Below are 23099 nucleotides of genomic sequence, written 5' to 3' on the forward strand. Positions count from 1 at the left end.
ACGCCGCTCCCCGGCTTTTCCCAAGTGGTCCGTTCACTTTCTTAATACCCCGCCTTCCCGCCTCAGGTCACGGAGGAGTTTAAGTCTCTCCTACTTGGCTTGTTCTTCTTCAGTCGCTTCTCTGTTAGAGAGAGGAATCCGCAAAGAATTCCTTTGCCCTCACCTAAGATGGCGACGGGTCGAGTTTACCGAGAGGGTGGGGGGGAAGGGAATCCAAGCTATCGACCTTAATGGGCGGGTCCAGTTAGCTGGGGAGTCACCGGCTGTATCTTTTCGACCTTCCTGGGAGGGGTCCAAATGGGCATGGGGTGTGGTCACCACCGAACCCGCTCACAGATTGGTCTTTTGGTGGGTGGGCGGAGGTTCTCGAGGCGCCCCGCCCCTCCCTCCCCGAACCGGAAGTGTCTCTTGGTCTTTCCAGCTGGTTGTCATTTCACTCGGCTCGGTCCTGAGGAGGAGTCGGCGGCGGCTGCGGGGAGACCGGGCACCGGGAGGCGGTGGCGGTGGAGACAGCAGAGGAGGAGGAGGAGGAAGAAGAGAAACCGACGTGGAAGGAGAAGGCCGCGGCAAAGACGGCACTGACTACGGGGCCAGGGGAGACGGCGGCTGCGGCGGCCCAGGAACCGTGAGGAGAAAAACTGTAAATAATTATTTAAATTTTTCGGGGGGCAGAATAGAAAGAAAGGGGGGCATTTCTCCATTAGAATAATCGCAGTGTTGGTTTTTTTGTTTTTGTTTTTGTTTTTTTGTTTGTTTGTTTTTTTCTTCCTGCGGAGAATCGAACTGAGAAACCGAACAAACCGCCCCCGGGTCCCATGAGGGAAAAAAAACCCCGGAGCCGCAGAGAGGGGACGAGGCAGAAACCGCAGCAGCAGTGGCAGGACCTTCCTTCCAGAGCTCCCCAATTTCCCCCGCACACCCCGGCCGGCGGCTGCTGAGGCCCCCCGTATTGTTTTGCCCCCCTCCCCTCCACAGTGAATCGCTTTAATCCTTTTTTAATCTCTATCCCCCCTAGAGAGAAACGGGTGTTTTCAGCCCATTTCATGGGGGAGAGGAGGTGGGGGGGAGACCAGAAGCAGGAAAAACAGGAGCAGCAACAGCAAGAACTGCACCAGGAGCAGGAAGAGCAGCAGCAACAAAAACAGCCCCAGGAGCAAAAACTGCACCAGGAGCAGCAGAAAGAGCAAAAACAGTACCAGGAACAGCAGAAACCTTCCTGCAACCCTCCCATTCCTATTCAATGCTGATTTCCTCGACTGAAATTTTATTTCCCGGAACCAGGAATTCACCCCATTTCTTTCTTTCTCTCCACATAACATAATATCTTTATACATAAATATATAATATATAATGTTCTTAAATTATTCCTGATTTTAAAAAAAAATTTTGAGCTGCCAAGAAAAGACGTCTTCTCCCCTAACCCTTAAAAGATTTCATATGTGGGTGAGTCAAAACTGCTGAGGAAGAACATATGATTGTTAAATTATAGATATATTTTTTACTCTGCGCAATGCTTATTCTTCTACATCCATAAATGCTTAAGAAGCTCTGTTTTTGTCATTCATGTGCATTTTCCTTTGGAAAAAGAAACCACCTATTTTACTAACCAAAGACTTGATTTTTTTCCCCCCTTCCTACCCTCTCCCTTAGAAATAAACACAGTTTGACCCATGTCCATATCTTAAGAGAGATTTTTTAGGTTTTCAGATACCAGAATTCCAAATCAGAAATATTTAGGGTGGGGATAAGCTGGGATCACTGAGCTATAATAAGACATTTCTAAAACACTCAATTTGGGTTGGAGGAAAGGAGGCAGACTTAAGCATAGGTTGTCATTTTTGTTATAAGAATTCAGATCATAAAAATAATAAATGGGGGATTACGGGTTTGGAGTGCTGGTGCAAAACAATACTGGGAATAAATCAGCTTTTCCAGTCAGATTTCATCCACATCTGCAGCCTCCTCACCATCATCAAAATGCAACCCCCAGTCCTGCTGCTTTTATAAATAATAACACAGCTGCCAATGGCAGTAATGCTGGGTCAGCTTGGCTCTTTCCTGCTCCAGCTGCCCATAACATTCAGGATGAGATTCTGGGGTCAGAAAAATCTAAAACTCAGCAACAGCAACAGGAACAACAAGATTCTCTAGAAAAGCAGCAGCTTTCCCCCAGTCAAGGTCAGGAAGCAGGGATACTCCCTGAACCCGAGAAAGCTAAATCTGAAGAAAATCAAGGAGATAGCTCTTCAGAAAATGGCAATGGGAAGGAAAAAATAAGAATAGAATCACCAGTGTTGACAGGATTTGACTACCAAGAGGCTACAGGGTTAGGTACTTCAACTCAGCCCTTAACGTCCAGTGCATCCTCTCTTACTGGTTTCAGTAACTGGTCAGCAGCTATTGCTCCTTCTTCCTCTACAATAATCAATGAAGATGCAAGTTTTTTTCACCAGGGAGGTGTCCCTGCTGCTTCAGCTAATAATGGTGCTCTGCTGTTTCAAAATTTTCCGCATCACGTCAGCCCTGGCTTTGGTGGCAGCTTTTCCCCTCAGATAGGACCCCTTTCTCAGCACCACCCTCATCATCCTCATTTTCAACATCATCACAATCAGCATCAGCAGCAGAGGAGGTCTCCTGCTAGTCCTCATCCACCTCCATTTACACACAGAAATGCTGCTTTTAATCAGCTGCCTCATTTGGCTAATAATCTCAATAAGCCACCCTCTCCATGGAGCAGCTACCAAAGTCCTTCACCTACACCATCTTCTTCATGGAGCCCCGGTGGTGGTGGATATGGTGGCTGGGGAGGCTCCCAAGGCCGAGATCATCGCAGAGGACTCAATGGAGGAATAACACCTCTCAACTCCATTTCGCCTCTGAAGAAAAATTTTGCAAGCAATCACATTCAGCTACAGAAATATGCTCGGCCCAGCTCAGCTTTTGCTCCCAAATCTTGGATGGAAGATAGTTTGAACAGAGCTGACAACATTTTTCCTTTTCCGGTGAGATTCTACCCCATTAATAAATTAGAATTAGGAAAAATATATGTATATATACCTTTTGAATAAGAGGTCTTTATGTATGTTCTCATCAGATCTTTTAATTTTATTTTGGCAATTTATATGGCATACATTTTTATAATAGAGATAATTTTTCAAAACAAAAATTCAGCTAATTCATTGATATTTTGTAATTGTAATCAGCTTTTTCTGATTATATTCCTGAAGATAATTTTTTGAAATTGGCATGAATATCAAGTAGTTTTACATACATTATAATTGTGAATTATAATGCCTTCCTAAATTGAATTAAGAATGATAGATTTTTTTCCCCTATGTATTAGGTAATCAGTACAATGTTAAATTTATATATGTATTCATATAAAATATATTTCATTTTAAAACTAACATTTTCTGAACATGCAGTAAATAATCCAAACCAATTGCATGGTTTACTGTAGTGTTAAATAAGACTAAAAGTGATTTGCATCAATTTTCTTATTATTTAAAGTTTTAAATATAAAATCCATGAAGCAATTTATTTGAACAACCCTAAATAAAAAACAAAAACAAAAAAAAAACAAAAAACAAATCTGTGTTGCAAAATCCATTCTCTACCTTGAGCTAGCAAGGACTCAGAGTAGAAAATAATCTAAATGTTTTCTTTAGCCATGTTTAGTTCTGTGTACTTTGAAACAGTTGAAAGCAGAATACATATTTTGTGATGACTTTTAACTCATTTAGTTATGTTTTCATAGCAATATTAGGTTGTAGAAAAAGAAGCCATTACTAAAAATAGACCTGGTCTAACTAATATCGCTTGTTGGCTTTCTCTGTGCCAATATATCCTTATACTGTCAGGAGTGCAGGTTGTTTGACATTTTGAACTAATGAGCAATAGATAGAATTTATGGAAGTTTAAAGCTGTTTCATCACAGAAGTATTGGCATAGATGATACAGATGAGAAAGTCAATTCAACAGCAGATATATAAATAAGTGTGTGTGTGTGTGTGTGTGTGTGTGTGTAGTTTTTCAGGATCTTTGAGCAAGGATAAAAACAGATTGCAAAATAATTGCAGTTCCTAGATCCAGTGTCAGCATAAGTTGGATGACCTATTTTAATAAGTAATTTAGGGGTAAGAGATCATTAGATAAAAGGAGTCCTATCTTTTTTTTTTTTTTACCGTCAGTAATCATCTACTCAATGTATCCTAAGATGAAAAATCTTTAGTAAGCACTAGTTTTGGAGTATCTGGTCTTAAATGATTACTTTAAAATTTATTTCATTTTTTTTCGTGAGAGGCCTAATCATCTTAGCTGTCCTTGTCAGGAGACCTGCTTATAGATTTTAGGAAGAGTTTTTGATACTTGAATTACACAATAATCCTAGAATTCTAATGGATTAGTACCAATATTTTAGACACTGAAAAAGGGTGTGAAAGTTATTGAAATGAAAAATCTTTTTGTGCCTGGCTGTTGAATATTTTAAAGGAAAAAGTAATATAAAGGTAATGCAATGTAAAATGTAATACAAAGGTTTATGAAATATTAATCATTTTATTGAAATTTTTAAAAAATATAAGGTGACACTTTACATTTTAACTTCACTAAGATTTTGGTCTTTTAATTAGGTCATTAATTTGATTCCTTATAAATGTTTTCATATCATAAAGTGTACTTGTTTGACCTTGTGGTTTGTTTTTATACCCAGGTAATTTGGCTTTGATTAAAAAAAAAAGTTTGGGGAGAAAAACAGTTTGAGAAAAGAAGAAAGCAAATAATATGTTCACAAGATTTTTGTTTGTTTGTATATGTAGCTAATGAAATGTTTAAAATTTTTCTCAACCCAAATGTCATTGTAGGTGGATAAAAAAAAAAAATGACTAAGAGAGATCTAGAATTCTACATCCATTGAATTTTAGGGCTAAAAAGAGCTGATATAAACTGATTCCTCTGTTAGAATCAGCTACGTGTTATTCTGAAAGGAGAAAAATGGAGGCTATTGCGTACCACTTAGCTATTGCAGTTTCAAAAAGAACACTCAAATTTCAAATGGCTTTTATAGGATGAGAGATTTAAAAAACAAACAGAAAACTTTTGACTAAGTTCTTAATGGTTTTGAAAATCACAAATAATTGGAGCTAACTACAAATTCAGAATTCAATGGGTGCAATTTGTGGGGGAGAGATTTAAATTTTTATGTTTGAATTGGTTGTGTCTTGTGCTTATCAAAATTTTGGGAATGAAGTCCTTTGGAGATTAATACCCTGAGTAGCCCACTAGTTTCCTACTTGAAGAGATTAGAGTTGGGTTTTTGTTCATTTGTTTTATGTTGATTACTTTGTAATTGTGTGAATAGAAAGGAGATAATTGTATGAGATGTTGTGGAAATAAAAATGGCAGTTTTTAGAACTTATTGAATAAATGTATTGAAGGAGAATGGGTAGTTAAGGACAACACCAAATTATGAGTCAAGAGATGGGAAGAATGGTGACATTCTCTGGAAGGAAGAAATTTGGAAGAAGGGTGGGGCTTGTTGTATATATGTTGAGATGAGTTCAGACATCTAGTCTGAAATGTTCAATGGTTGGGAAGAAGAGTAGGCCTGAAGTCAGGAGCTGAGTTCAAATAAGGCCTCAGACTCTAGTGTGACCCTGGGCAAGTCATTTAACCTCGTCTGTTGGAGAAGGAAATAGCAAACCACTCCAGAATCATTGTCAACAAACCTTATGAACGTATTGCTTTGTTGTGGTCCACAGGGTCAGGAAGAGTAGGAACGACTGGATGACTAAACAACAATTCAGGACTGAAGCATAGGGGAGAGACCAAATACTCAAATATGTAAAATCATAGAGATGATGATAAAACTCATGGAAGTTGGTGAAGTAACCAAGAGAGCTGAGAGAGAGAATGGGTCTGAGTTTTAGATAGCTTCATAGAGGGTTTGATAAAAAAGTAGAGGCAACTACATAGAGGGCTTTTAATAGGAATTTGCCTTAGAAAGGGAAGAGAAAGCTCTAGGATGATAACTTGAGGGAGAAATAGGACCAAGGGAAGGGTTTTGTTTGTTTGTTTTTAGGAATGAGGAAACTTGAGCATGTGTGAAGGGGAGTGATTAGAGAGAAGGAAAGACAGAAGGTACTACTTAAGAAGACTAGAGGCAACAGGATTGAGCTATATTCACAGGGCCTGGATTTGGCAAAGATAAGGAATATCTTATCAGAAACTAGAGGAAAGGAGAGACTGGAATGTTGTCTAAGAATTTTGAGAAGAGAAGTGAACTGTATGTTCAGATCAAATGGTCCTAATTTTCTTAGACTGGCATGGGAGACTTGAAAAGAAGTTTGGAATAGTTTCTGTGGGGTGTGGGATGGGGAATCAATTAGGGAGGAATTGGAGAATTACCTTGCTGCAGGAAAGTCCCAATTGAAATTGGAGAACACAAATTTGTAATGAGTTTTAGTCCAGTTATGTTTTACATCATGCATAGGAGTAGAGTAGATAAATGGTGGGAGTAATCCAGTACTGGTGCTTGGCATGGATAAAGTACAGGACAATGTAGAACCCAATTGCTTAGTTGTATCAGAATTGGGGAGGGGAGAAAGTTAAGTCAGAGTGTACTTTATAGGGATTGAAAGATTAAAGACCTCATGGAGACTTAATAGAGATGTAGCATGAAAGGAGTTGAGATGACAGATGGTTATTGTCAGGTTGAGTAATGTCAATTAGTGATCAAAGAAACAGAATGTTTATGGGTAATGGTGGAAGCTATGGTATGATCATCCCTGTGTATGGTTAAGTGGAGTGGAAAGTTAGGTGTTAGGATCTAAGGAAATTGAGGAATTGAAAGCTTTGAAAATTTGAAGGAGCATCAATAAAATGTTGAAAGGCTATAATATTGGAAGAGAAGACAATGATGTTCCAGGTATTAAATTTGAAAAAACAGAGAATGATCGCTGTGTTTGGTTGTCAGCTACCATGTTCTACATAAGGTGAAACATTTTTAACAGAGTGAACTTTAAAAAAAGAAAGGATGCTTGAGAGATGGTGGAAAGGAGGAATTTTGGAAACAGCTGTACAAGGCTGGCGTTTGAGTTGAAAAGGAGAATGAGTGAAGGTGTAGTCAGTAATGAAGAGGATGCCCAAGGATGCAGTATTGCTTGGTCTGAATGAAAGTAAATAGAAATTTTATGATAGATTTGGGCAGCTAGATTTCAAGTTTGGTTAGTGTTACTGTATTTTAAACATTTTAAAATGTGAATATTGAAATCTTTATGAAAAGAAAGCTTGTAGAAATAGAATGCTGGGCCTGAAGTCAGGAAGATCTGAGTTCAAATGTGGCCTCAGCTACTTATTCATTGGGTAATTTCTGGCTTAGTCATTTATCCTCTCTCAGCCTCAGTTTCTTAAAACACTTAGCACAAATGCTTAATCAACAGCTAGGTGGCACAGTGACTAGAATATCAGACCTGGAGTCAGGATGACTCATCTTCCGGAGTTCAAATGTGACCTCAGACGTTTGCTATCTGTGTCACCAAGTCATTTTACCCTGTTTGCCTCAGTTTCCTCATCTATAAAATGAATTATAGAAGGAACTAGCAAACCGGTCTAGTATCTTGGCAAGAAAATCTTAAATGTAGTCACAAAGAGTTGCACATGACTAAAATGACTGAATAACACAAACCTTCATTAGGGAACAGGATTCTAAAAGGCAGGGTGGAAAGTTTGGGCAGAATTGGAGTGGGACTTGTGTACATGGTACAAATAGAGGATGAAAAGGGATGGTTGACAATACTTTATTTTTACATAGCCTATAATTAAGTAATACAAGGACAGGGAAAATAACAGGTGATGGGAATTTGCTAGTCATAGGAGTAATATTTGGTGACAGATGAATTATAATACTTGTAATCATCACAGGATAATTATTGCTGTAAGGCAGTCTTGGTTAAGGTCTGGTTTTTTTGCTGGTTTGGGTGTTGGGCAGTTAATATTGCAGAGACAGAAGAACATACTGGGTCAAATGGAGCCTTAGTGGTGTTCCTGCTTTCACAGGCCTAGTTGAAATGCTGCAACCATCAATTCAGTCCTTCTAATTACTACTTAAGTATTGTTTTGGAGATGCTGACTTTGACAGGAAACCTATTTCATAGTATATCATAAGAAATGGGCAGATACATATGTAATTCAGGTTAGCATTAGATTTCTTATATTCTACAGAAAGAACTTCAAACAACAATAAAATATTTAAAAGTAATACAGCTTTATGACATAAATGCATTATTGTGGTGGCATTACAAAGAATATCATAGTATTTAATCCTGAGGGGAAATCTGTGGAACTTTTATTAATAACCTTTCAGTACTTATTTTGGACTTGGAATTAATCAGGTAGAATTTAATAGCTACACAGTACAGGGGCTAGAATACTGGACTTGAAAGAGTACAGGACTCAAAGTCCTGAGTTCAAATTCAGCCTGAAATGTTTGTTAGCTGTGTGTCACTGGGCAAGCAAATTAATTTCTCTGCATCAATTTCTTCATCTATAAAATGGAGGATAATAGTACCTACTCCCAGAGAACCAAATGAGATATTTGTAAAGTATTTTGAAAAGCTTATAGTACTATATTAATTTGTTCTAACATTGCTGGATATTTTCTATTGCTAGTGAAAATACAGATTTAATTTAATTTGGATAATTTCTATATATGCATCTTTATAACCAGGGTTAGAGAAAAGTAGTATATTTGTATATATGTTAGCTGATACTAATGGGGTAAGGAGCAGTACCAGTCCAAAAGAATGAATACTCTCCAAAATATAGCTACTTGACATTGGGAATGAATATTTAGTGGAATTCTTAATATCCTATATATATTTTCCAAACTAAGCATCTTTTATTCTGATTGAGGCCATTCTAATAGAGTTCATTTTAACATGGATGCAATTTAACAAATATTTTTAAGCCACCTATTATTATATGCAAAGATGGGAAATAAAAAAGACAAAAAAGAAAATACTCTCCCTTCAAGGAGTTTACTTTTTAATCATTTAAATTGCATCCCTAAAATATGACTATGTAAAGAAAAATCCTTATTTTAAGTGCACTCTAGCTGACTTTGGGGAAAGCCTAACTAATGTGCTGGCTGTTTGGGAAGCCAGTTGGCCTAGGATTAAAAATTTGCTATAGAAAAAAAAATGACTAATGTAATTGTTGGAAGTAGAAAGATGACAGGATATATTTAGTTCTTATCTTTCAGGGACTAATTAATAATATAAACTAAAAATAATTTTTTGTGCTGTTTTCTGGAATTTTGATGTAGAGAGTATTCTTGTTTTATAGGTATTGCCTGGAACAGATATCAGAGATCCCTTGTAACTATTATTCTTTGAAACAGGCACTTTAACGACATTTCAATGACTAACAGTTCATTGATACCTATGGTATCACATTTATACGTTTCTGAGAAATTTTTCATTACTTCAGTTTGTAATGTACTTATGAACAAATTTTTCTAATGCTTTGGTTAGTGTTACTGTATTTTAAACATTTTAAAATGTGAATATTGAAATCTTTATGAAAAGAAAGCTTGTAGAAAAAAATTTCCTATTCATTAGAAAAAAAATTAATGTTACAACAAATCAATTAGATGCTGTAGCAATAGTTTGAGAAAAATGTGGAGAAAACTGGTAAAAGGGTACTTCTCAGCAAATAAGATGTTTTTCTTTGCATTAGTTATACTAATGAACTCTAAATGAAGGTAAAATCATGTTATTTTTCCCTTGATAAATTGTATGCTGGGGATCAGGAGAAGGGACATTTAAGAAAAAAATGTTCTCTTTAGTAAAGCCACAGAGAATGAACATGACATCTGCTGCAACATCTTTCAAGGGAAAAAAAAATTTTTTTGTTACTATTATTAACTAGTTTTAACTAAGATGATGTTACTTTATTAATTAATCTTTCAGGAAAATTACTTGTTTTTGTTCATAAGATTTATTTAGATTTAAATTTAAGTTAAAGTCAGATTTAACTATGATTTAAAGTTAAGTTAAAGTCAGATTTAACTATTTAAAATAAGATTTATTAAAGTGATTTGTTATTAATGCATGACTTTACTGAATTTAGATATCCAAAATTTACTTTGTCAAATTTTTCACTTGCTTCACCATAATAAAAAGACTGTAGAATTGCACAGTAAAGTTCCATAGTTTGCCTGTAGGTAAAATCTTGTACCTTTTGTAAATAGTAATATATGCTATAATAATATCATTGGAAAGAATTTTACTTATCAATTTTAGAAACTATTTTTGACCTTCAAATACTATGTATGTAGAGGGCTTCTACTGACACGTGATATTTAAAAATATTTTATCATTTGTAAACTAAAAGAATATTAAATTGTCTTTATGTATAAATTAATGTCTTAGTAGAACTAAAACCAAAATTTAATATTTTTAATGTTAAAAAATGGTAAGAATAAGATAGTGGTAAGAAAAATAGAGGTGAATTGTATTTTTTAATAGCCTTTTTCCAATAATTAGTAGGAAAAGGTAATTTATTTACAATAATACTCTATATTAGAATAATAAAATCTGAAATGAACTTCATTAAAATATTTTAGAATTTTCCCATGCATATTAGTTTAAAAAATAACTTATGGTTTCATTTCTCAAAAACTTTTTTTTTGAGAATATGAGTTTTTAGCTTTGCTGTTAATCAAAGTATCATATTCAGGCATGTAACCAGTTTATCTTTGTTCAAGTTGTGTCCAGCTGTTTGTCACTCCATTTGGAGTTTTCTTGGCAAACAAAGATAATGGAGTCCTTTTCCTTTCCTTCTCCAGTTCATTTTACAGATGAGGAAACTGAGACAAATTGGATTAAGTGATTTTCTCGGGTTCATACAGCTAGTAAGTTAGTAAGTTAGACCCAAAAGATGAGTCTTTTTGACTCCATGGCCCATGCTCTGTCCCTTTTGCCACCTAATTGCCCAACCAGTTTTATAGTTGTACAACATTTGTCATCCTTTGTCAGTTTTTAAGTTCTTAGCTCACAAGTTAGTCATCTTATATTAAATTGTTTTGTGGTGCTTGCTATTATTATATAGGATTTTATTTTGAGCCATATAAGTGATATAGCTATAAAATAAAGAATTATGTACTTTCATGTAGATTTTATGTAATTTCAATTTAGAGGACAATATAGTCTTTGGAAATTTAACATCATTGGCTTTAGAACTAAATAAGACTTTGTTGTTGTTCAGATGTTTCTGACTCTTCATGACCCCATTTGAAGTTTTCTTGGCAAAGATACTGGAGTAGTTTGCCATTTCCTTCTCCAGCTAATTTTATAAATAAGGAGACTAAGGCAAAACAGAATCATGTGGCTAATACATGTCTGAAACTGAATTTGAACTTAGGTCCTAACTCCAGGCCCACAACTCTACTTACGGTGCCATCTAGCATCTTAAACACCATCTAGTCCAGCTTTCATAAAGAAGGAAATTTAGGAACTTAATCAGAAAAACTTACTCTGAACTAAAATTTGCTGTTTTTTCAAATTTAATCAAATTTAAATCTTCTAAGAAAGTTATACTATTTCCCTGAACAGTCTTAACAAATCTTTTTTTGGGGGGGTAGTGCAATAAGAGGGGAGAGAGATAGTATAACCTGATCTATGATTGGATTGATAAAAGGAATTCTATTTATGTAGTCATTATTCTATTTATACTTGACAAATGTTATAAGGCCACTATGGAACAATGCATTAACTTGAATTCAGGTCTTTTTTGATTCAGAGACAAGCTGTGGTATTTAATTTATAGCTACTAAATTTGTCCTAAATAATCCTCTCCTCTCCATCTTTCACTCCCCATTATCCCTTGCCAAAAAAAATCACAAAAGAAGACACATGTTGGTTCATTTTCTTTTAATTGTGAGTTGGTTAAATGTCAACTCCAACTATAGAGAATTCACCATAAAATCTGAATACATTTTAAGTTGTCAATAACTTGGATTATAGAAACATTCTGTAAACTCTTAGAAATAAATGTTTAAAACAACTGCCTCATACAATATATTTTGAGATTTGGTATTGAAAAGTATATAGTAAATAAGAAGACAAATGATATTCTGGCTAGCAGAATTGAAATACATATTGGTTGAGGAAAACAATTAAAGTTGTCTTTAATAAGTAGCATTTATTTGTTTGGAAGTTTAAATCATACTCCTGCTTTAGAAAAACTCAATGCTACACAAAGCAGAGATTCTCACTGTTGCCTTGTCTTTACTCGAATCCATTTTTAGCTTTGTGTAAAGCCTTAGACATGTTTTTACATTTCTAATATAGCTTCCAAAAGCCCACAGTCACCTTAATAAAACTATGAGATATTTTAATAGTGCTACTTTAATGCAAGAAAATTACAGGTACAAATACAAAAACTTGTATTTGCTTTACATGGTAAATATAGGGATTTATATAATCAGTATGTCCTATGTTTGGGGTGGGTCATTCACAAAAGGAAATTAAATGGAGTTTAATAATTCTAACCTTTTATATAAACTCTGTTGAGCAGTGGAGATACAAATAAGAAAAGTAAGACAATCATTGTTTCCAAGGAGCATATCTAATAGGAGGAGACAAGACACGGAAGGTTTCAATCGCAAGTGAAATGGTCCCATAGTCCTTGTATCTATGTCTAACTTACGTATTTTTATATATGTTCATCATTTTTCAGTTTCATTTTTCTCAAACCATAATAGACTATAATTGATATTTATTGAAGCTAAATTTGTTCCTCAGTGAATTTTAAAATATATCAGCTATTGATTTAATTTAATCTTTAATATCCACATGTCTTCATTTTAAGCACACTTTTCTTTTTCTTAGTAGTGAATTTGGCTACTAAGAAAGTAAGGAAACAAATAGAAATATGAAGTCACTAAAAGATTAATAAAATGTCACTTCTGATTGGCACAGGCAAATAGTTATGACATACAAACTACTATATGGAGGATGTACTGACAGGAAAAATTACCATTTGTGAGCATTTATGTATTGTTTTATTGTCATATAATGAAGTCATCATGGACTACCAGTGATCTAATAGATTTGTAAATTCCCACCAGTGATGATATATCTTTGCCTATCCTGGGCAGCTCTTACCTATATTGCATTAATTTAACACAAGAAGTGTCCTTCCAGTAGGCTGGAGACTTTCTAGCTTCCTTTTGACCTTGTCAAGGGTACAGAGGAGTACTTTGTTGATCTGTCATCTTTCTGAAGCACATGATCAACCCACCTTCTCTTTCCATTTTATAACTCCCAGATATCATTTTTTAATTCCTGTTTTTTGGAGTTACTCATTGATTATGTGTTTTAGCCTATTATATACTACAGAAACCTCTGCATTACCCTTCTTGTGATATTAATTTTTAATTTTTCATAGATTTACGCCTCTACAAGTAGACAGTAGTAAAAAGAATGGATCTTGGCTTTAATGGAAAGTTTGCAATCAGTAAAAAGAGCTTTTCATTTTCCTGAAAGTTAGCTAGTCCATTACCTTCTTTTTCAATTTTGGGTTATAATATATTTATCCATATACTCTGTGTTTTAGAATGAATACTGATGAGCAAGTTTTAGAAGTTGTTCACATCTGGCAATAGAAAGATATCCTTTTGGTTTTCTTGTGTAGATAGACATATTTAATGGTGGTAGCAAAGTGAGATAGTCCTGATGCCTCTTAACAGAGCTGGAAAATTAATATGCCAATTGTTGATTTTTTTTTTTCCCCTTGTACCTCAAGTTCTAAAGGTTCAGGAAAATTGATACTGAAAATGGGATACTTCTCTAGTGCATTTGCTTATTGTATTTATTCAGCTATAAAATGACTGAAAAACTGCTTTTTCTTTTGTTTGTCACTTTCCTCAGCATTATTCAGGTTATAGCCTGGATTAGGAAAATAATTAGCGGTGTTGAGATAAAGTGATAGATTCTGAAGATTGTGTCACAACAGGAAAAAAAAAAAAAAAAAAAAAAAAAACTTCGTTGCTCACTGCTTAGACATTGTGACTTTGTGCATTTGCAGAAACCATCTCTCAGCCTGAAATACTCATCTCAGATTTCTCAAAATCTTTGTCTTCCTTCAAAGCTTCCCCTAAGTACAGCTTCTCCAAAAATTTTCTTGATTTCCCACTCCCCTACACCCAATTATTAATATTCTCTCTCTCCTCAAATTTTTGTATTTATTTTAATTATGCACTTGAAAGACAAGGATAGCTTTACTTTTGTCTCTTGCTTATGTTAGCTATTTAATAAATGTTGAATTGAATTATGAAACTGCCCTTGAATGCTAATTTTCTCTACTTAGATAAGCACTAAGAGAAGTGCTCAAACTCCCGTGCATTTTTGAGGATCACAGCGAGTGATCAGCTACTTAGTGAAATTAGATATAAGGCAACATAACATGCCTTAGTGCCTAAACAATTAGACTTAGTGATCAGGAAACCTAATTTCTAGTTATAGCTTTGTCCCCAGCTAACTGACTGTGCACAAATACATTTCATCTCTCTGGTCTACAGAATCTCATCTGTAAAATGGACAAGATTATCTCTAATGTTGGCTTTATAATTCCATGATTCTAAAAATAAAATACATTTTAAGTACAAAGGTTATAGGACTCTCAGCTATCAATGTATAAGAACTATGTAGTGAAACAGTAAATGAAAGAATAAAAAAGCAAAGGCTGTTCAGTAAAGTTCAAAATAACTATCATTTTTGCCTAAAGTTGGCCATTAGTTTAAGGCAAGCATATATTAAGATTTAGCAGTACTAATATTCTAATTTACATCTATAACCAAACCTGTGACCAAAGACAGATCAAGGGATTAAAAATACAATAACTCTTTCTTTGTATCTGAAGATGTTTAGTTGCATTTTACTTTTACTCTTATAGATAGATAGAATACTGAATAATTTATCAGTTGCTATGAGGGAATATTTAGTAATGATATAAGAAACAAACCAGTTAGGTTACAGAGAAACGTTATTAAATATTCAGTTTACGTATGTAGAAGTGACATAGGCAGTGAAATAAAATTTCTTTAATGATTAGGGGTAAATTCCATGTATCTAGCTAAACACTAGATTGGTGATTCCCAAATATGTCTGAGACAAATGTAAGCTAATTTTAAAATTTTAGGCAGCCCACATAACTGTCATATTGAAGGAATGTAGCATAGTATTTAAAGGAAGGAAGAAAATGAAATGTTCCTTTTCCCTTCTTTAACGTCTTCCTGTCTTCTCCTATGTGTCTTTTATTTTCTCCTGTGTTGTCCTGCTTAACATGACTTTTTATATTGTGTTTCTTCCTCTGTAGGGAATTTGTGGTATGAATCTTGGCTGCCGTGGGACACATATTTAGCTTTGAGGTTATTGACAAAAGTGGGGAAAAGTGGATTAAAACTAGTATATTATTTTCATTTTTTAAAATAAACAATTGAGATCCTGCTTTATACAAAACATTGTTTCTTTCCTCTCTCCTTATCAACGTCATTTAAAAATAATCCTTCAAATAGCTAAAGTATGACTGAATGAAAACAGTATGACAATATTTTTGGACAATGCATTAGTAGCTGTACTGATATGTACCATAATTTTTTCTTCTATTTAATGTTAAGTAGTGAACCTTGTTGTGTCTACCTCAATTGTGTTTTGGTACTTTATATGTCATAAATATAATGATCAGGTTATTCTTAAAAGTACAAGGACTAGAATTCTTTGTGTGTGTGTATAGCTGATTTTTAAATTTTTATTTATTTTTTATTAAAACTTTTTATTTTTCAAAACACACACGTGGACAATTCTTCAACATTAACCCTTGCAAAACCTTGTGTTCCAATTTTCCCTCCTTTCCTCCATGCCCTCCCCTGGATGGCAAGTAAGGACTAGAATTTTTAAGGAACTGATAATGTGATTACCTAATTAGGAAATTAGAACTACAGAAAACGTTAGAAATTTTCTTCTCCAAATTCCCCCATTTTGCAGATGATAAAATTGAATTTAGGAGAAAGAGCCAAATGAATTTAAAATTATGAAATTATAAAGCTGCAGAATCAATGTAGTCTGATTTGAACAGAAATTAGAATTTGCATCTTTTGAATTCCAATTCAGTACTTTTCAATTCTATTTATAGTTCTGCTGTCCCATCTTTTAAGTGAATAATTGAATTTCATTCAAAGTCATTATAAGTGAGAGTTATAAGTAAGATTTTATAGTTAGCTTTTTTTTTTTAGACAATAACTCCTAATTATTGAGTAAAGTGTCATAGCTTTATTATTTACCAACAACGCTGCCTCAAGGTTATTTTCTATAATTTACATTGTACACATGTAGTGTTTATAATTTTTTTCCTTTTCTTTTTATCTCCACCCTGACACAAAGCAAGTATGTAATTCATGCTTGTTGATAATGATGTTGGTCAAAGGAATGACTTGTGGAAATGGAACTATTATATATCCTAAAAGGTCTCTGTATAAACATGGATCCAAAATAAAAATCACATCATTTGTAGTGTTCTTGTTTTCCTGGCTTATCTATTGCCTCCTTTTAGCAAACCCTAAAATTACCAAAATGCTAGAACTTTAGATCATAAAAAAAAAGTCTCTGAGAAATTACATTCAAAAGATGCATTATTGAGTAACCAGATAAACTTTTCTACACCAATTATAAATTGCTTTGTTCCTGAAGATAACAGGGAACTTTAGCTCTACTGTTTATATTATATTAAAGCACAGTGTTGTTTTAAAATGCTATACATATGTAAGCTGTTTATCATGTATGCTAAGTAAATGAGTTTGGTGAGGGAGAGGAAAAATTCTCACACTACTAAAAAATTCAAAGAAAAAGTGAGTTACAATATAAAGTAATTGCAAGACATTTTAATACTGTGAAAAAATGTTAAAATTTGAAAGCCAGTGAACATAGTTTTAGATTTTTCAAGGTTTTAATTTTGTCACTCCTCTTAGAAAATTAGCCATCTAAATTCTTTTTTCCAACTATTTACTCCTTCCTTACAATCTTCAATACCTACTACATTGTAGAAATAGCTCTCATAAAAATCACTAGTTTAATCACTAAATTTCATGGTCTTTTGTCAGGTCTCACTTTTTAACCTTTCTTCAAGCATTTGACTTTGTCATTGTTGACCTTATGAAATTCTCTTTTAGCATCTCTACTCATTGTTTGTATTCTTTGGGTTTTTCCTCATGTACCACACTTTTCTGTCAATCTCAACTACTACTATTCATACCTTTCATTTTTGCCTCTATGCATATGATTTTCGAAACTGTATCTCTTAACTTCCTAGGTAGACCCGAGTTTTCAGTTGTCTCCCTGATGACTACACTTGGATATCCCATAGGTATCTAAACATCATCTTACCTCCCAACCTGCTCCTCCCCACCACAGCAAACAAAAACACTCATTCTTCCTTGTGACTTTAGTATGCCTATTAATGGCATCATTATCCTTCTAATCACTCATGCTCATATATTATCTTTAACTTTTTCCTTTTCCTTGATCCTGTATATAACTAGTTAACACTTACTTCTATCCCTGAATTTCTCTCTCTCTCTCTCTCTCTCTCTCTCTCTCTCTCTCTCTCTCTCTCTCTCCCCCTCTCTCTCCCTTTCTCTCTCTCTCACTAATTCAGCCCCTTCTTGTTCTGATCACCAGTACCATCTGGTGTACTCACTTCAAGTCTTACCTCCCCTCTCCCTTCAATCCTGTCTGACTTTTCTTTATATTCTTCACAGGACCTTACATAGATTAGGTGTTCAATAAATTTTTGTTTAATTAATTTAGAGTTTTACCTGTTTTATTGGAAAATACTGATATACTTGGGAAATTTGCTGGTGAGTTTTTGGAATTGGCTTCTCATCTTACTGGCAGCGTAGCTTATGAAACAAAATGGAAATATTGGTATAATTTAATAAATGCTAATTTCCACAAGATATCTCATTATAATTGTCCAAATTTCTTTCTTTACTAGTTTTATTTTTTATTTATTTTTAACACATTGCTTTATGAATCATTTTGGGAGAGAAAAATCAGAACAAAAGGGAAAAACCACAGGAGAAAAAACAAAAAAACAAAAAAAGAAGTGAACATAGCATATGTTGATTTACATTCAGTCTCCTAAGTTTTTTTCTGGATTCAGAATCAAATCTTTCATGGTTGATCATTGCACATTATTGCTGTTATTGTGTACAGTGTATTCCTGGTTCTGCTTGTTTTGCTCAGCATCAGTTCATGTAAATCTTTCCAGGCCTTTATAAAATCATCTTGTTCATCATTTTTTGTAGAACAATATTCCATTACCTTCATATACAACAACTTGTTCAGCCATTCTCCAATTGATGGAAAATTCCCCATTTTCCAATTCTTTGCTACCATTTGTCCAAATTTCTTGTGTCATTTTGAGAACGGAATCATCCAAGTTCTACATTTCACATTTATTTGTTTTAGTAGTTTTGGCCAAAGGGATAGTAAGATATAGAAGGTGGCGGGGGAGGGGGAGGAGGGAGAAATATGTATACAAGAATTGGGTAGGAGATATACAAAAAAGAAAAGTTCGAACAATTAAAAAATACTTGAATTTAAATTATATTTCCATTTTTAGACTTGTTTGGCCTACATAGGATATGGAAATTTCAAAGGATGTAGGGTAGTATGCAGAAAAGGTCACAATGTTACAGTAGATGTTACTCCTCCCATGTTCTATGGTCCTGTAAATGAAAGATTGGTGCAGATTTAATCCTCTTGTCTTTCTAATTGTGTGACTGAAATTTTGTTTACTTCAGAAAAACCGCTGGAAATGTTAGTTAAAAGGAAGGCAAATAAAAACATCCTTTTCTGCCCACGCTGACAATAGCCCTTTCTAATCTGGATTACGTCCTCCTACCCATCTAAAGATGAAGAGAGCCAGTCAGTAAGAATTTTATTATGAGCTTGCTATGTGCCAGGCACTATTCTAGATGCTGTTGATACAAAGTCAAAAAAAAAAAATAATAATTCTTCTGGGAGTTTATATGCTATTGTGAGAGCATGTACATAGAAAATTAATGCAAAATAAGTACAAGGTGGTTTTAGGGAAGGAGAGGCAAGCTGAGGGGAGCTGAAAAAATTTTGTGAAGAAGGCAGTCTTAAATTGAATCTTGAGGGAAGAAGGGTTCTTTGAGGTTGTAAAGTTCACATAATGGTATAAGTATATAATGGTATGATACTCCAGCCATGGGATATTATACAATTCAAAGGATCCCATATGGGCAATGAAGGGGCGCTATTTGCAAAGAACAGCAAAGAGTAGGGGAAAGGTAATCTTTATTATAAAGATGAAAAAGTAGATTAAGGCCAGGAATAAATACCTTTAAAATCCAAAAAGGTTTGTATTTGATCCTCAACAATTGTATACCACTATTGTTTATTGAGTAGGGGAAGAAAATGATTAGACCTGGTCTTAAAGAAAATGATTTTTGTGGCTAGGAATGAATAGATTGAGAACTAATATGGGGGAAATAAATTTATGTTCAAACAACAAACTTCAGGGTTCTTTTGAACTCAGTAAAAATTAAAAATTGAAAGGAGGTATGATAGTGCCATTAACATCAAATCTGAAAGTGAATACACATAACTCAAGTAGATAAAATGCATGATTGATCAGTAGAAAGTTTTGTTTTTAAGAGAAATATAAAGAAAAACAGAATTAAATGAAAGGGGAAAGAATTGACTTCAGAAAATCTTAAGGGATAAAAATTTGGTTTTTTTAAGGTTGTATTGGAGTTGTGCTGGGTGTACAGTGTGCGTGTGTATGTGTTTGTGTTTTGTAGATGCAAGTTTTTCTGCTGTTTATTTTTAAAACGTGATGTTGAAATATTTTCATCTCCTCCTCCAAACCTAGCAAGCTTTAGTTTTTCTGAACCCCTTCATCTAGAAAAGAAAAAAATAATTTGTGCACTGTGTATTTTAGGATTCCTCGCCCACTATTGAATGAATCTTCCTTATGGCAGGAATATAGTTCAGCAGGTGTTTCTCCCCCCACCCCCGCCCATTTTTAAATAAAGGAAAGTAAAAATAAATATTTTGCTGCTTGAGGAAAAAAAGGAAGGTATCTAACTAAATTTTTAATTGTGTCAAACCTTTATACACAAAACTTTTTTGGGGGGAACTTTTAGGTTATGACAACTTGCTCATTTAATTTGAAAGCTGTTTTAGTAGATTCATCTACTCTTTAGGAAGATCTTTATTTGTCAAAGCTTAAAGGGAACAACTGCCTAACAAATCTTAAGCATTCTGTCTTACAGCCTCTCTCTGTTTTTCCTTGGAGGTAGTTTCATCAGAATAATGAGACTAACCCCTGCCTGGATTAAAATATTGAAATCATGTCCCAAAGCATTGAGAACTCATTATACCAAATTTATTTTTTGTAGTGGGGGTAGCATGTGTTTTTATTGTCCTCCCATTTAAGTTACTGACTTTGAAAATAAATCAACAATATTATAAAGTGACAGTCAACCTATCTGATATTTGGTAAAAAGTAGGAAGCTAGAGTAATGAAAGCAAATAGGAATCCCATAAAAATGCAAATTGTTGTAAATAGTTGATATATAACAAAGCTATTGATGTTAAATGACAGAGAGAAATCATTCAGTAAATCTTATTATAAAAATTAGGTACCAAGATAGAGGAAAGTGCTACAATAAATAACAGGCAAATTGATAAGTTAAAGATCAAAGAATGTAGAAAAATGCCTTAATTTCACATATTGAGGAGTATTGAAATTATTGGAGACAAGATTAGTAGATGTGGTTATATAACAAAACTTTTCAAGGTGAATTCTATTCAAAATAAAATTAAAAATACTTAATAAGATTTTCTTGATGAATATGTCATAGTGACTAATGTTATATCAGAATTTGTATTACAAGTTATAGACTAAGATAAGAATAGGCAGTTCTCAACAGGACAAACCAAGCACTTGGGGGAAAAAAAACTCCTTAGACAAAGATGTTTGTTGGAGTATTGCTTTTGATGGTAAAAATATTGAAAGTAACTTAAATTCCTAGTTGGGGAATATCAAAGCAAACTTCTGTAATAGCTTTAAAATTGAGTGTTACATGAAAAATAAAAAAGATATGCAAATATGGAATGATTTAAAGGAAATGCAACAGAATGAGAAAAATAGAACTAGGTATGCTGCATGTATACTATGAATTCTTATCATATATTTGAAAATATACAAAGGATGAGTTTTTGAACAGATGCTGTGAATGTGTTTACCTAGTTCTATTAAACAGTAGCAGCTGGTCAGTAATAGGAAAATATGCTTATGAGAATGTTCCTTTAAAACAATTGCAGCAATTTGCTTTAAATCATAAGCAGTATAAGGGGTGTTACAGTAGGTAATAAGTAGTTTTTGATATTTATATGTTTACATTGAGTAAGGCAAAAGAGATAAAACAATTCTACTAATCTCTGCCACCTCTTTTTTTAGAAAATGATAATTATATTTAAAAACAGCCTTAAGTATAAGGAAAGAGGAAACAATTTCTTAATTTTTATTTTTCTTATTCCAGTAAGCATTTAATGACTTTCCAATTTAAATATATGAGTTGGAAAATTCTCATTGTGAAAAATACCTTCAAGGAGGCAATGTAGCTTGCATTAGGTAGAATTATGGGCTTAAAGTCTGGAAATTTTAGCATTAAATCCCTTTTCTGATACTAGCTGAATGTCCACAGACAAGCCATTATTTCTCTTCTTTGAGACTTAATTTCATCTATAAAATAGGGATAATAATGCCTTTAATATCTACATCAGAGTTATTTTGGGTCTGATAACAAACACATCAGATAATGTAAAGCACTTTATACATTTTAAAGTGCCATATATCAAGCTGTTGTGACTATTACTGGACCAATTGATCTTTTGTAAGATGTGCAGATGAATTACCTGTAGCTTTGTGCCACGTGGAGTGTGAGAGAGTACCTTGGGGCATTGAAGCTAAGTGGGTTTTCCCACTGTCCTACAAACCATTAAGTGTTAGAGATAGTATTTGAATATAAGTTTTCCTGATTTTGAGTTTTGGGTCCCTATCCAGTACACAAATCTGGAGTGTATCTATTTAACATTGCTAAATGAACAATAACGATTGATAGTAGGAAAAACCTTATGGTGGGAATTTTACTTTTAACAATTCCAACTTTAACCTTAAGGAAGAATTTAAGTTTTTTTTTTAATTTCTATTTCTGTAGAATATATAATACTGTTGTTGATGAAATCATTGATAAGAATTTATTCTATTCCTTGCTGACTCATTGTAGTTAATTGAAGTTTTGAAGTATTAATACAAACAATTTGATTTTGACTTACCTACCAAAAAACTTACCTTTGATTCTACTTGGACAAGAGTGAAGTTGTTATTTAAGTCTATGCCATACTTTTTTATTCAAGTAATATATATATATATATATATTTAAAAGCAGTTTGTTAATGTTTTTGTTTTCAGGAGCGCCCAAGGACATTTGACATGCACTCATTAGAGAGCTCACTCATTGATATAATGAGAGCTGAAAATGATTCACTTAAAGGTAAATATAACTTTTCTTTAATAAAAAGCTAAAAATAATAGTATGTCTATGGTATAAAACTAATGCCCTACTGTGGCAAATATGATAGATAAATGTACTGCAGCTTTTCAGTTTTATCAGTTTGACACATGAGGCTTTTTTTTTTCCTTATCTGAGGTAAAACATGCTCAGTGCACATGATATGTTTATCTGAGATATTGAACATAATCCAGGTATAGTTTAAATGTCTATAGTTAGGGTGGTTTTTTTCCCTTTCTGATTTTGTTTAAATGGATAGCATGTCATAATTTGAAATGAAAGTTTTTTAAATACAGTTTTTTGAAAGAGCACTGAAACCTGAGAGTGAAGAGATCTAGGTTATTTTAGTCCTGACAACCAAGTTTTGTGACCTTGGACAACTCATTTAATCCCTCTGGACCTTAGTTTCTTTACTTTTTTTTTTTTTTTTTTT

The 23099-nt window shown here is 33.8% G+C and overlaps 1 protein-coding gene across 7 annotated transcripts in view; it reads left to right on the forward strand.

Moving 5' to 3' along the window:
• The first annotated feature begins 408 nt into the window (after positions 1-408).
• Positions 409-23099, forward strand: part of CPEB4 (cytoplasmic polyadenylation element binding protein 4) — a 72438-nt gene continuing 49747 nt past the window's right edge. For 6 of the 7 annotated variants that reach the window (XM_023506343.2, XM_012552522.2, XM_023506367.2 and 3 more), the window contains exons 1-3: positions 409-640; positions 777-3002; positions 22567-22648. In XM_023506343.2, the coding sequence (XP_023362111.1) occupies positions 1872-3002; positions 22567-22648 (1213 nt within the window). In that variant the 5' untranslated portion in view covers positions 409-640; positions 777-1871. The remainder of the gene's footprint in view (positions 641-776; positions 3003-22566; positions 22649-23099) is intronic. The other variant, XM_031953676.1, reaches the window with a different exon arrangement.

The sequence above is a fragment of the Sarcophilus harrisii genome, chromosome 2 (assembly GCF_902635505.1).
Source record: "Sarcophilus harrisii chromosome 2, mSarHar1.11, whole genome shotgun sequence".
In the NCBI taxonomy this organism is placed as follows: Eukaryota; Metazoa; Chordata; class Mammalia; order Dasyuromorphia; family Dasyuridae; genus Sarcophilus; species Sarcophilus harrisii.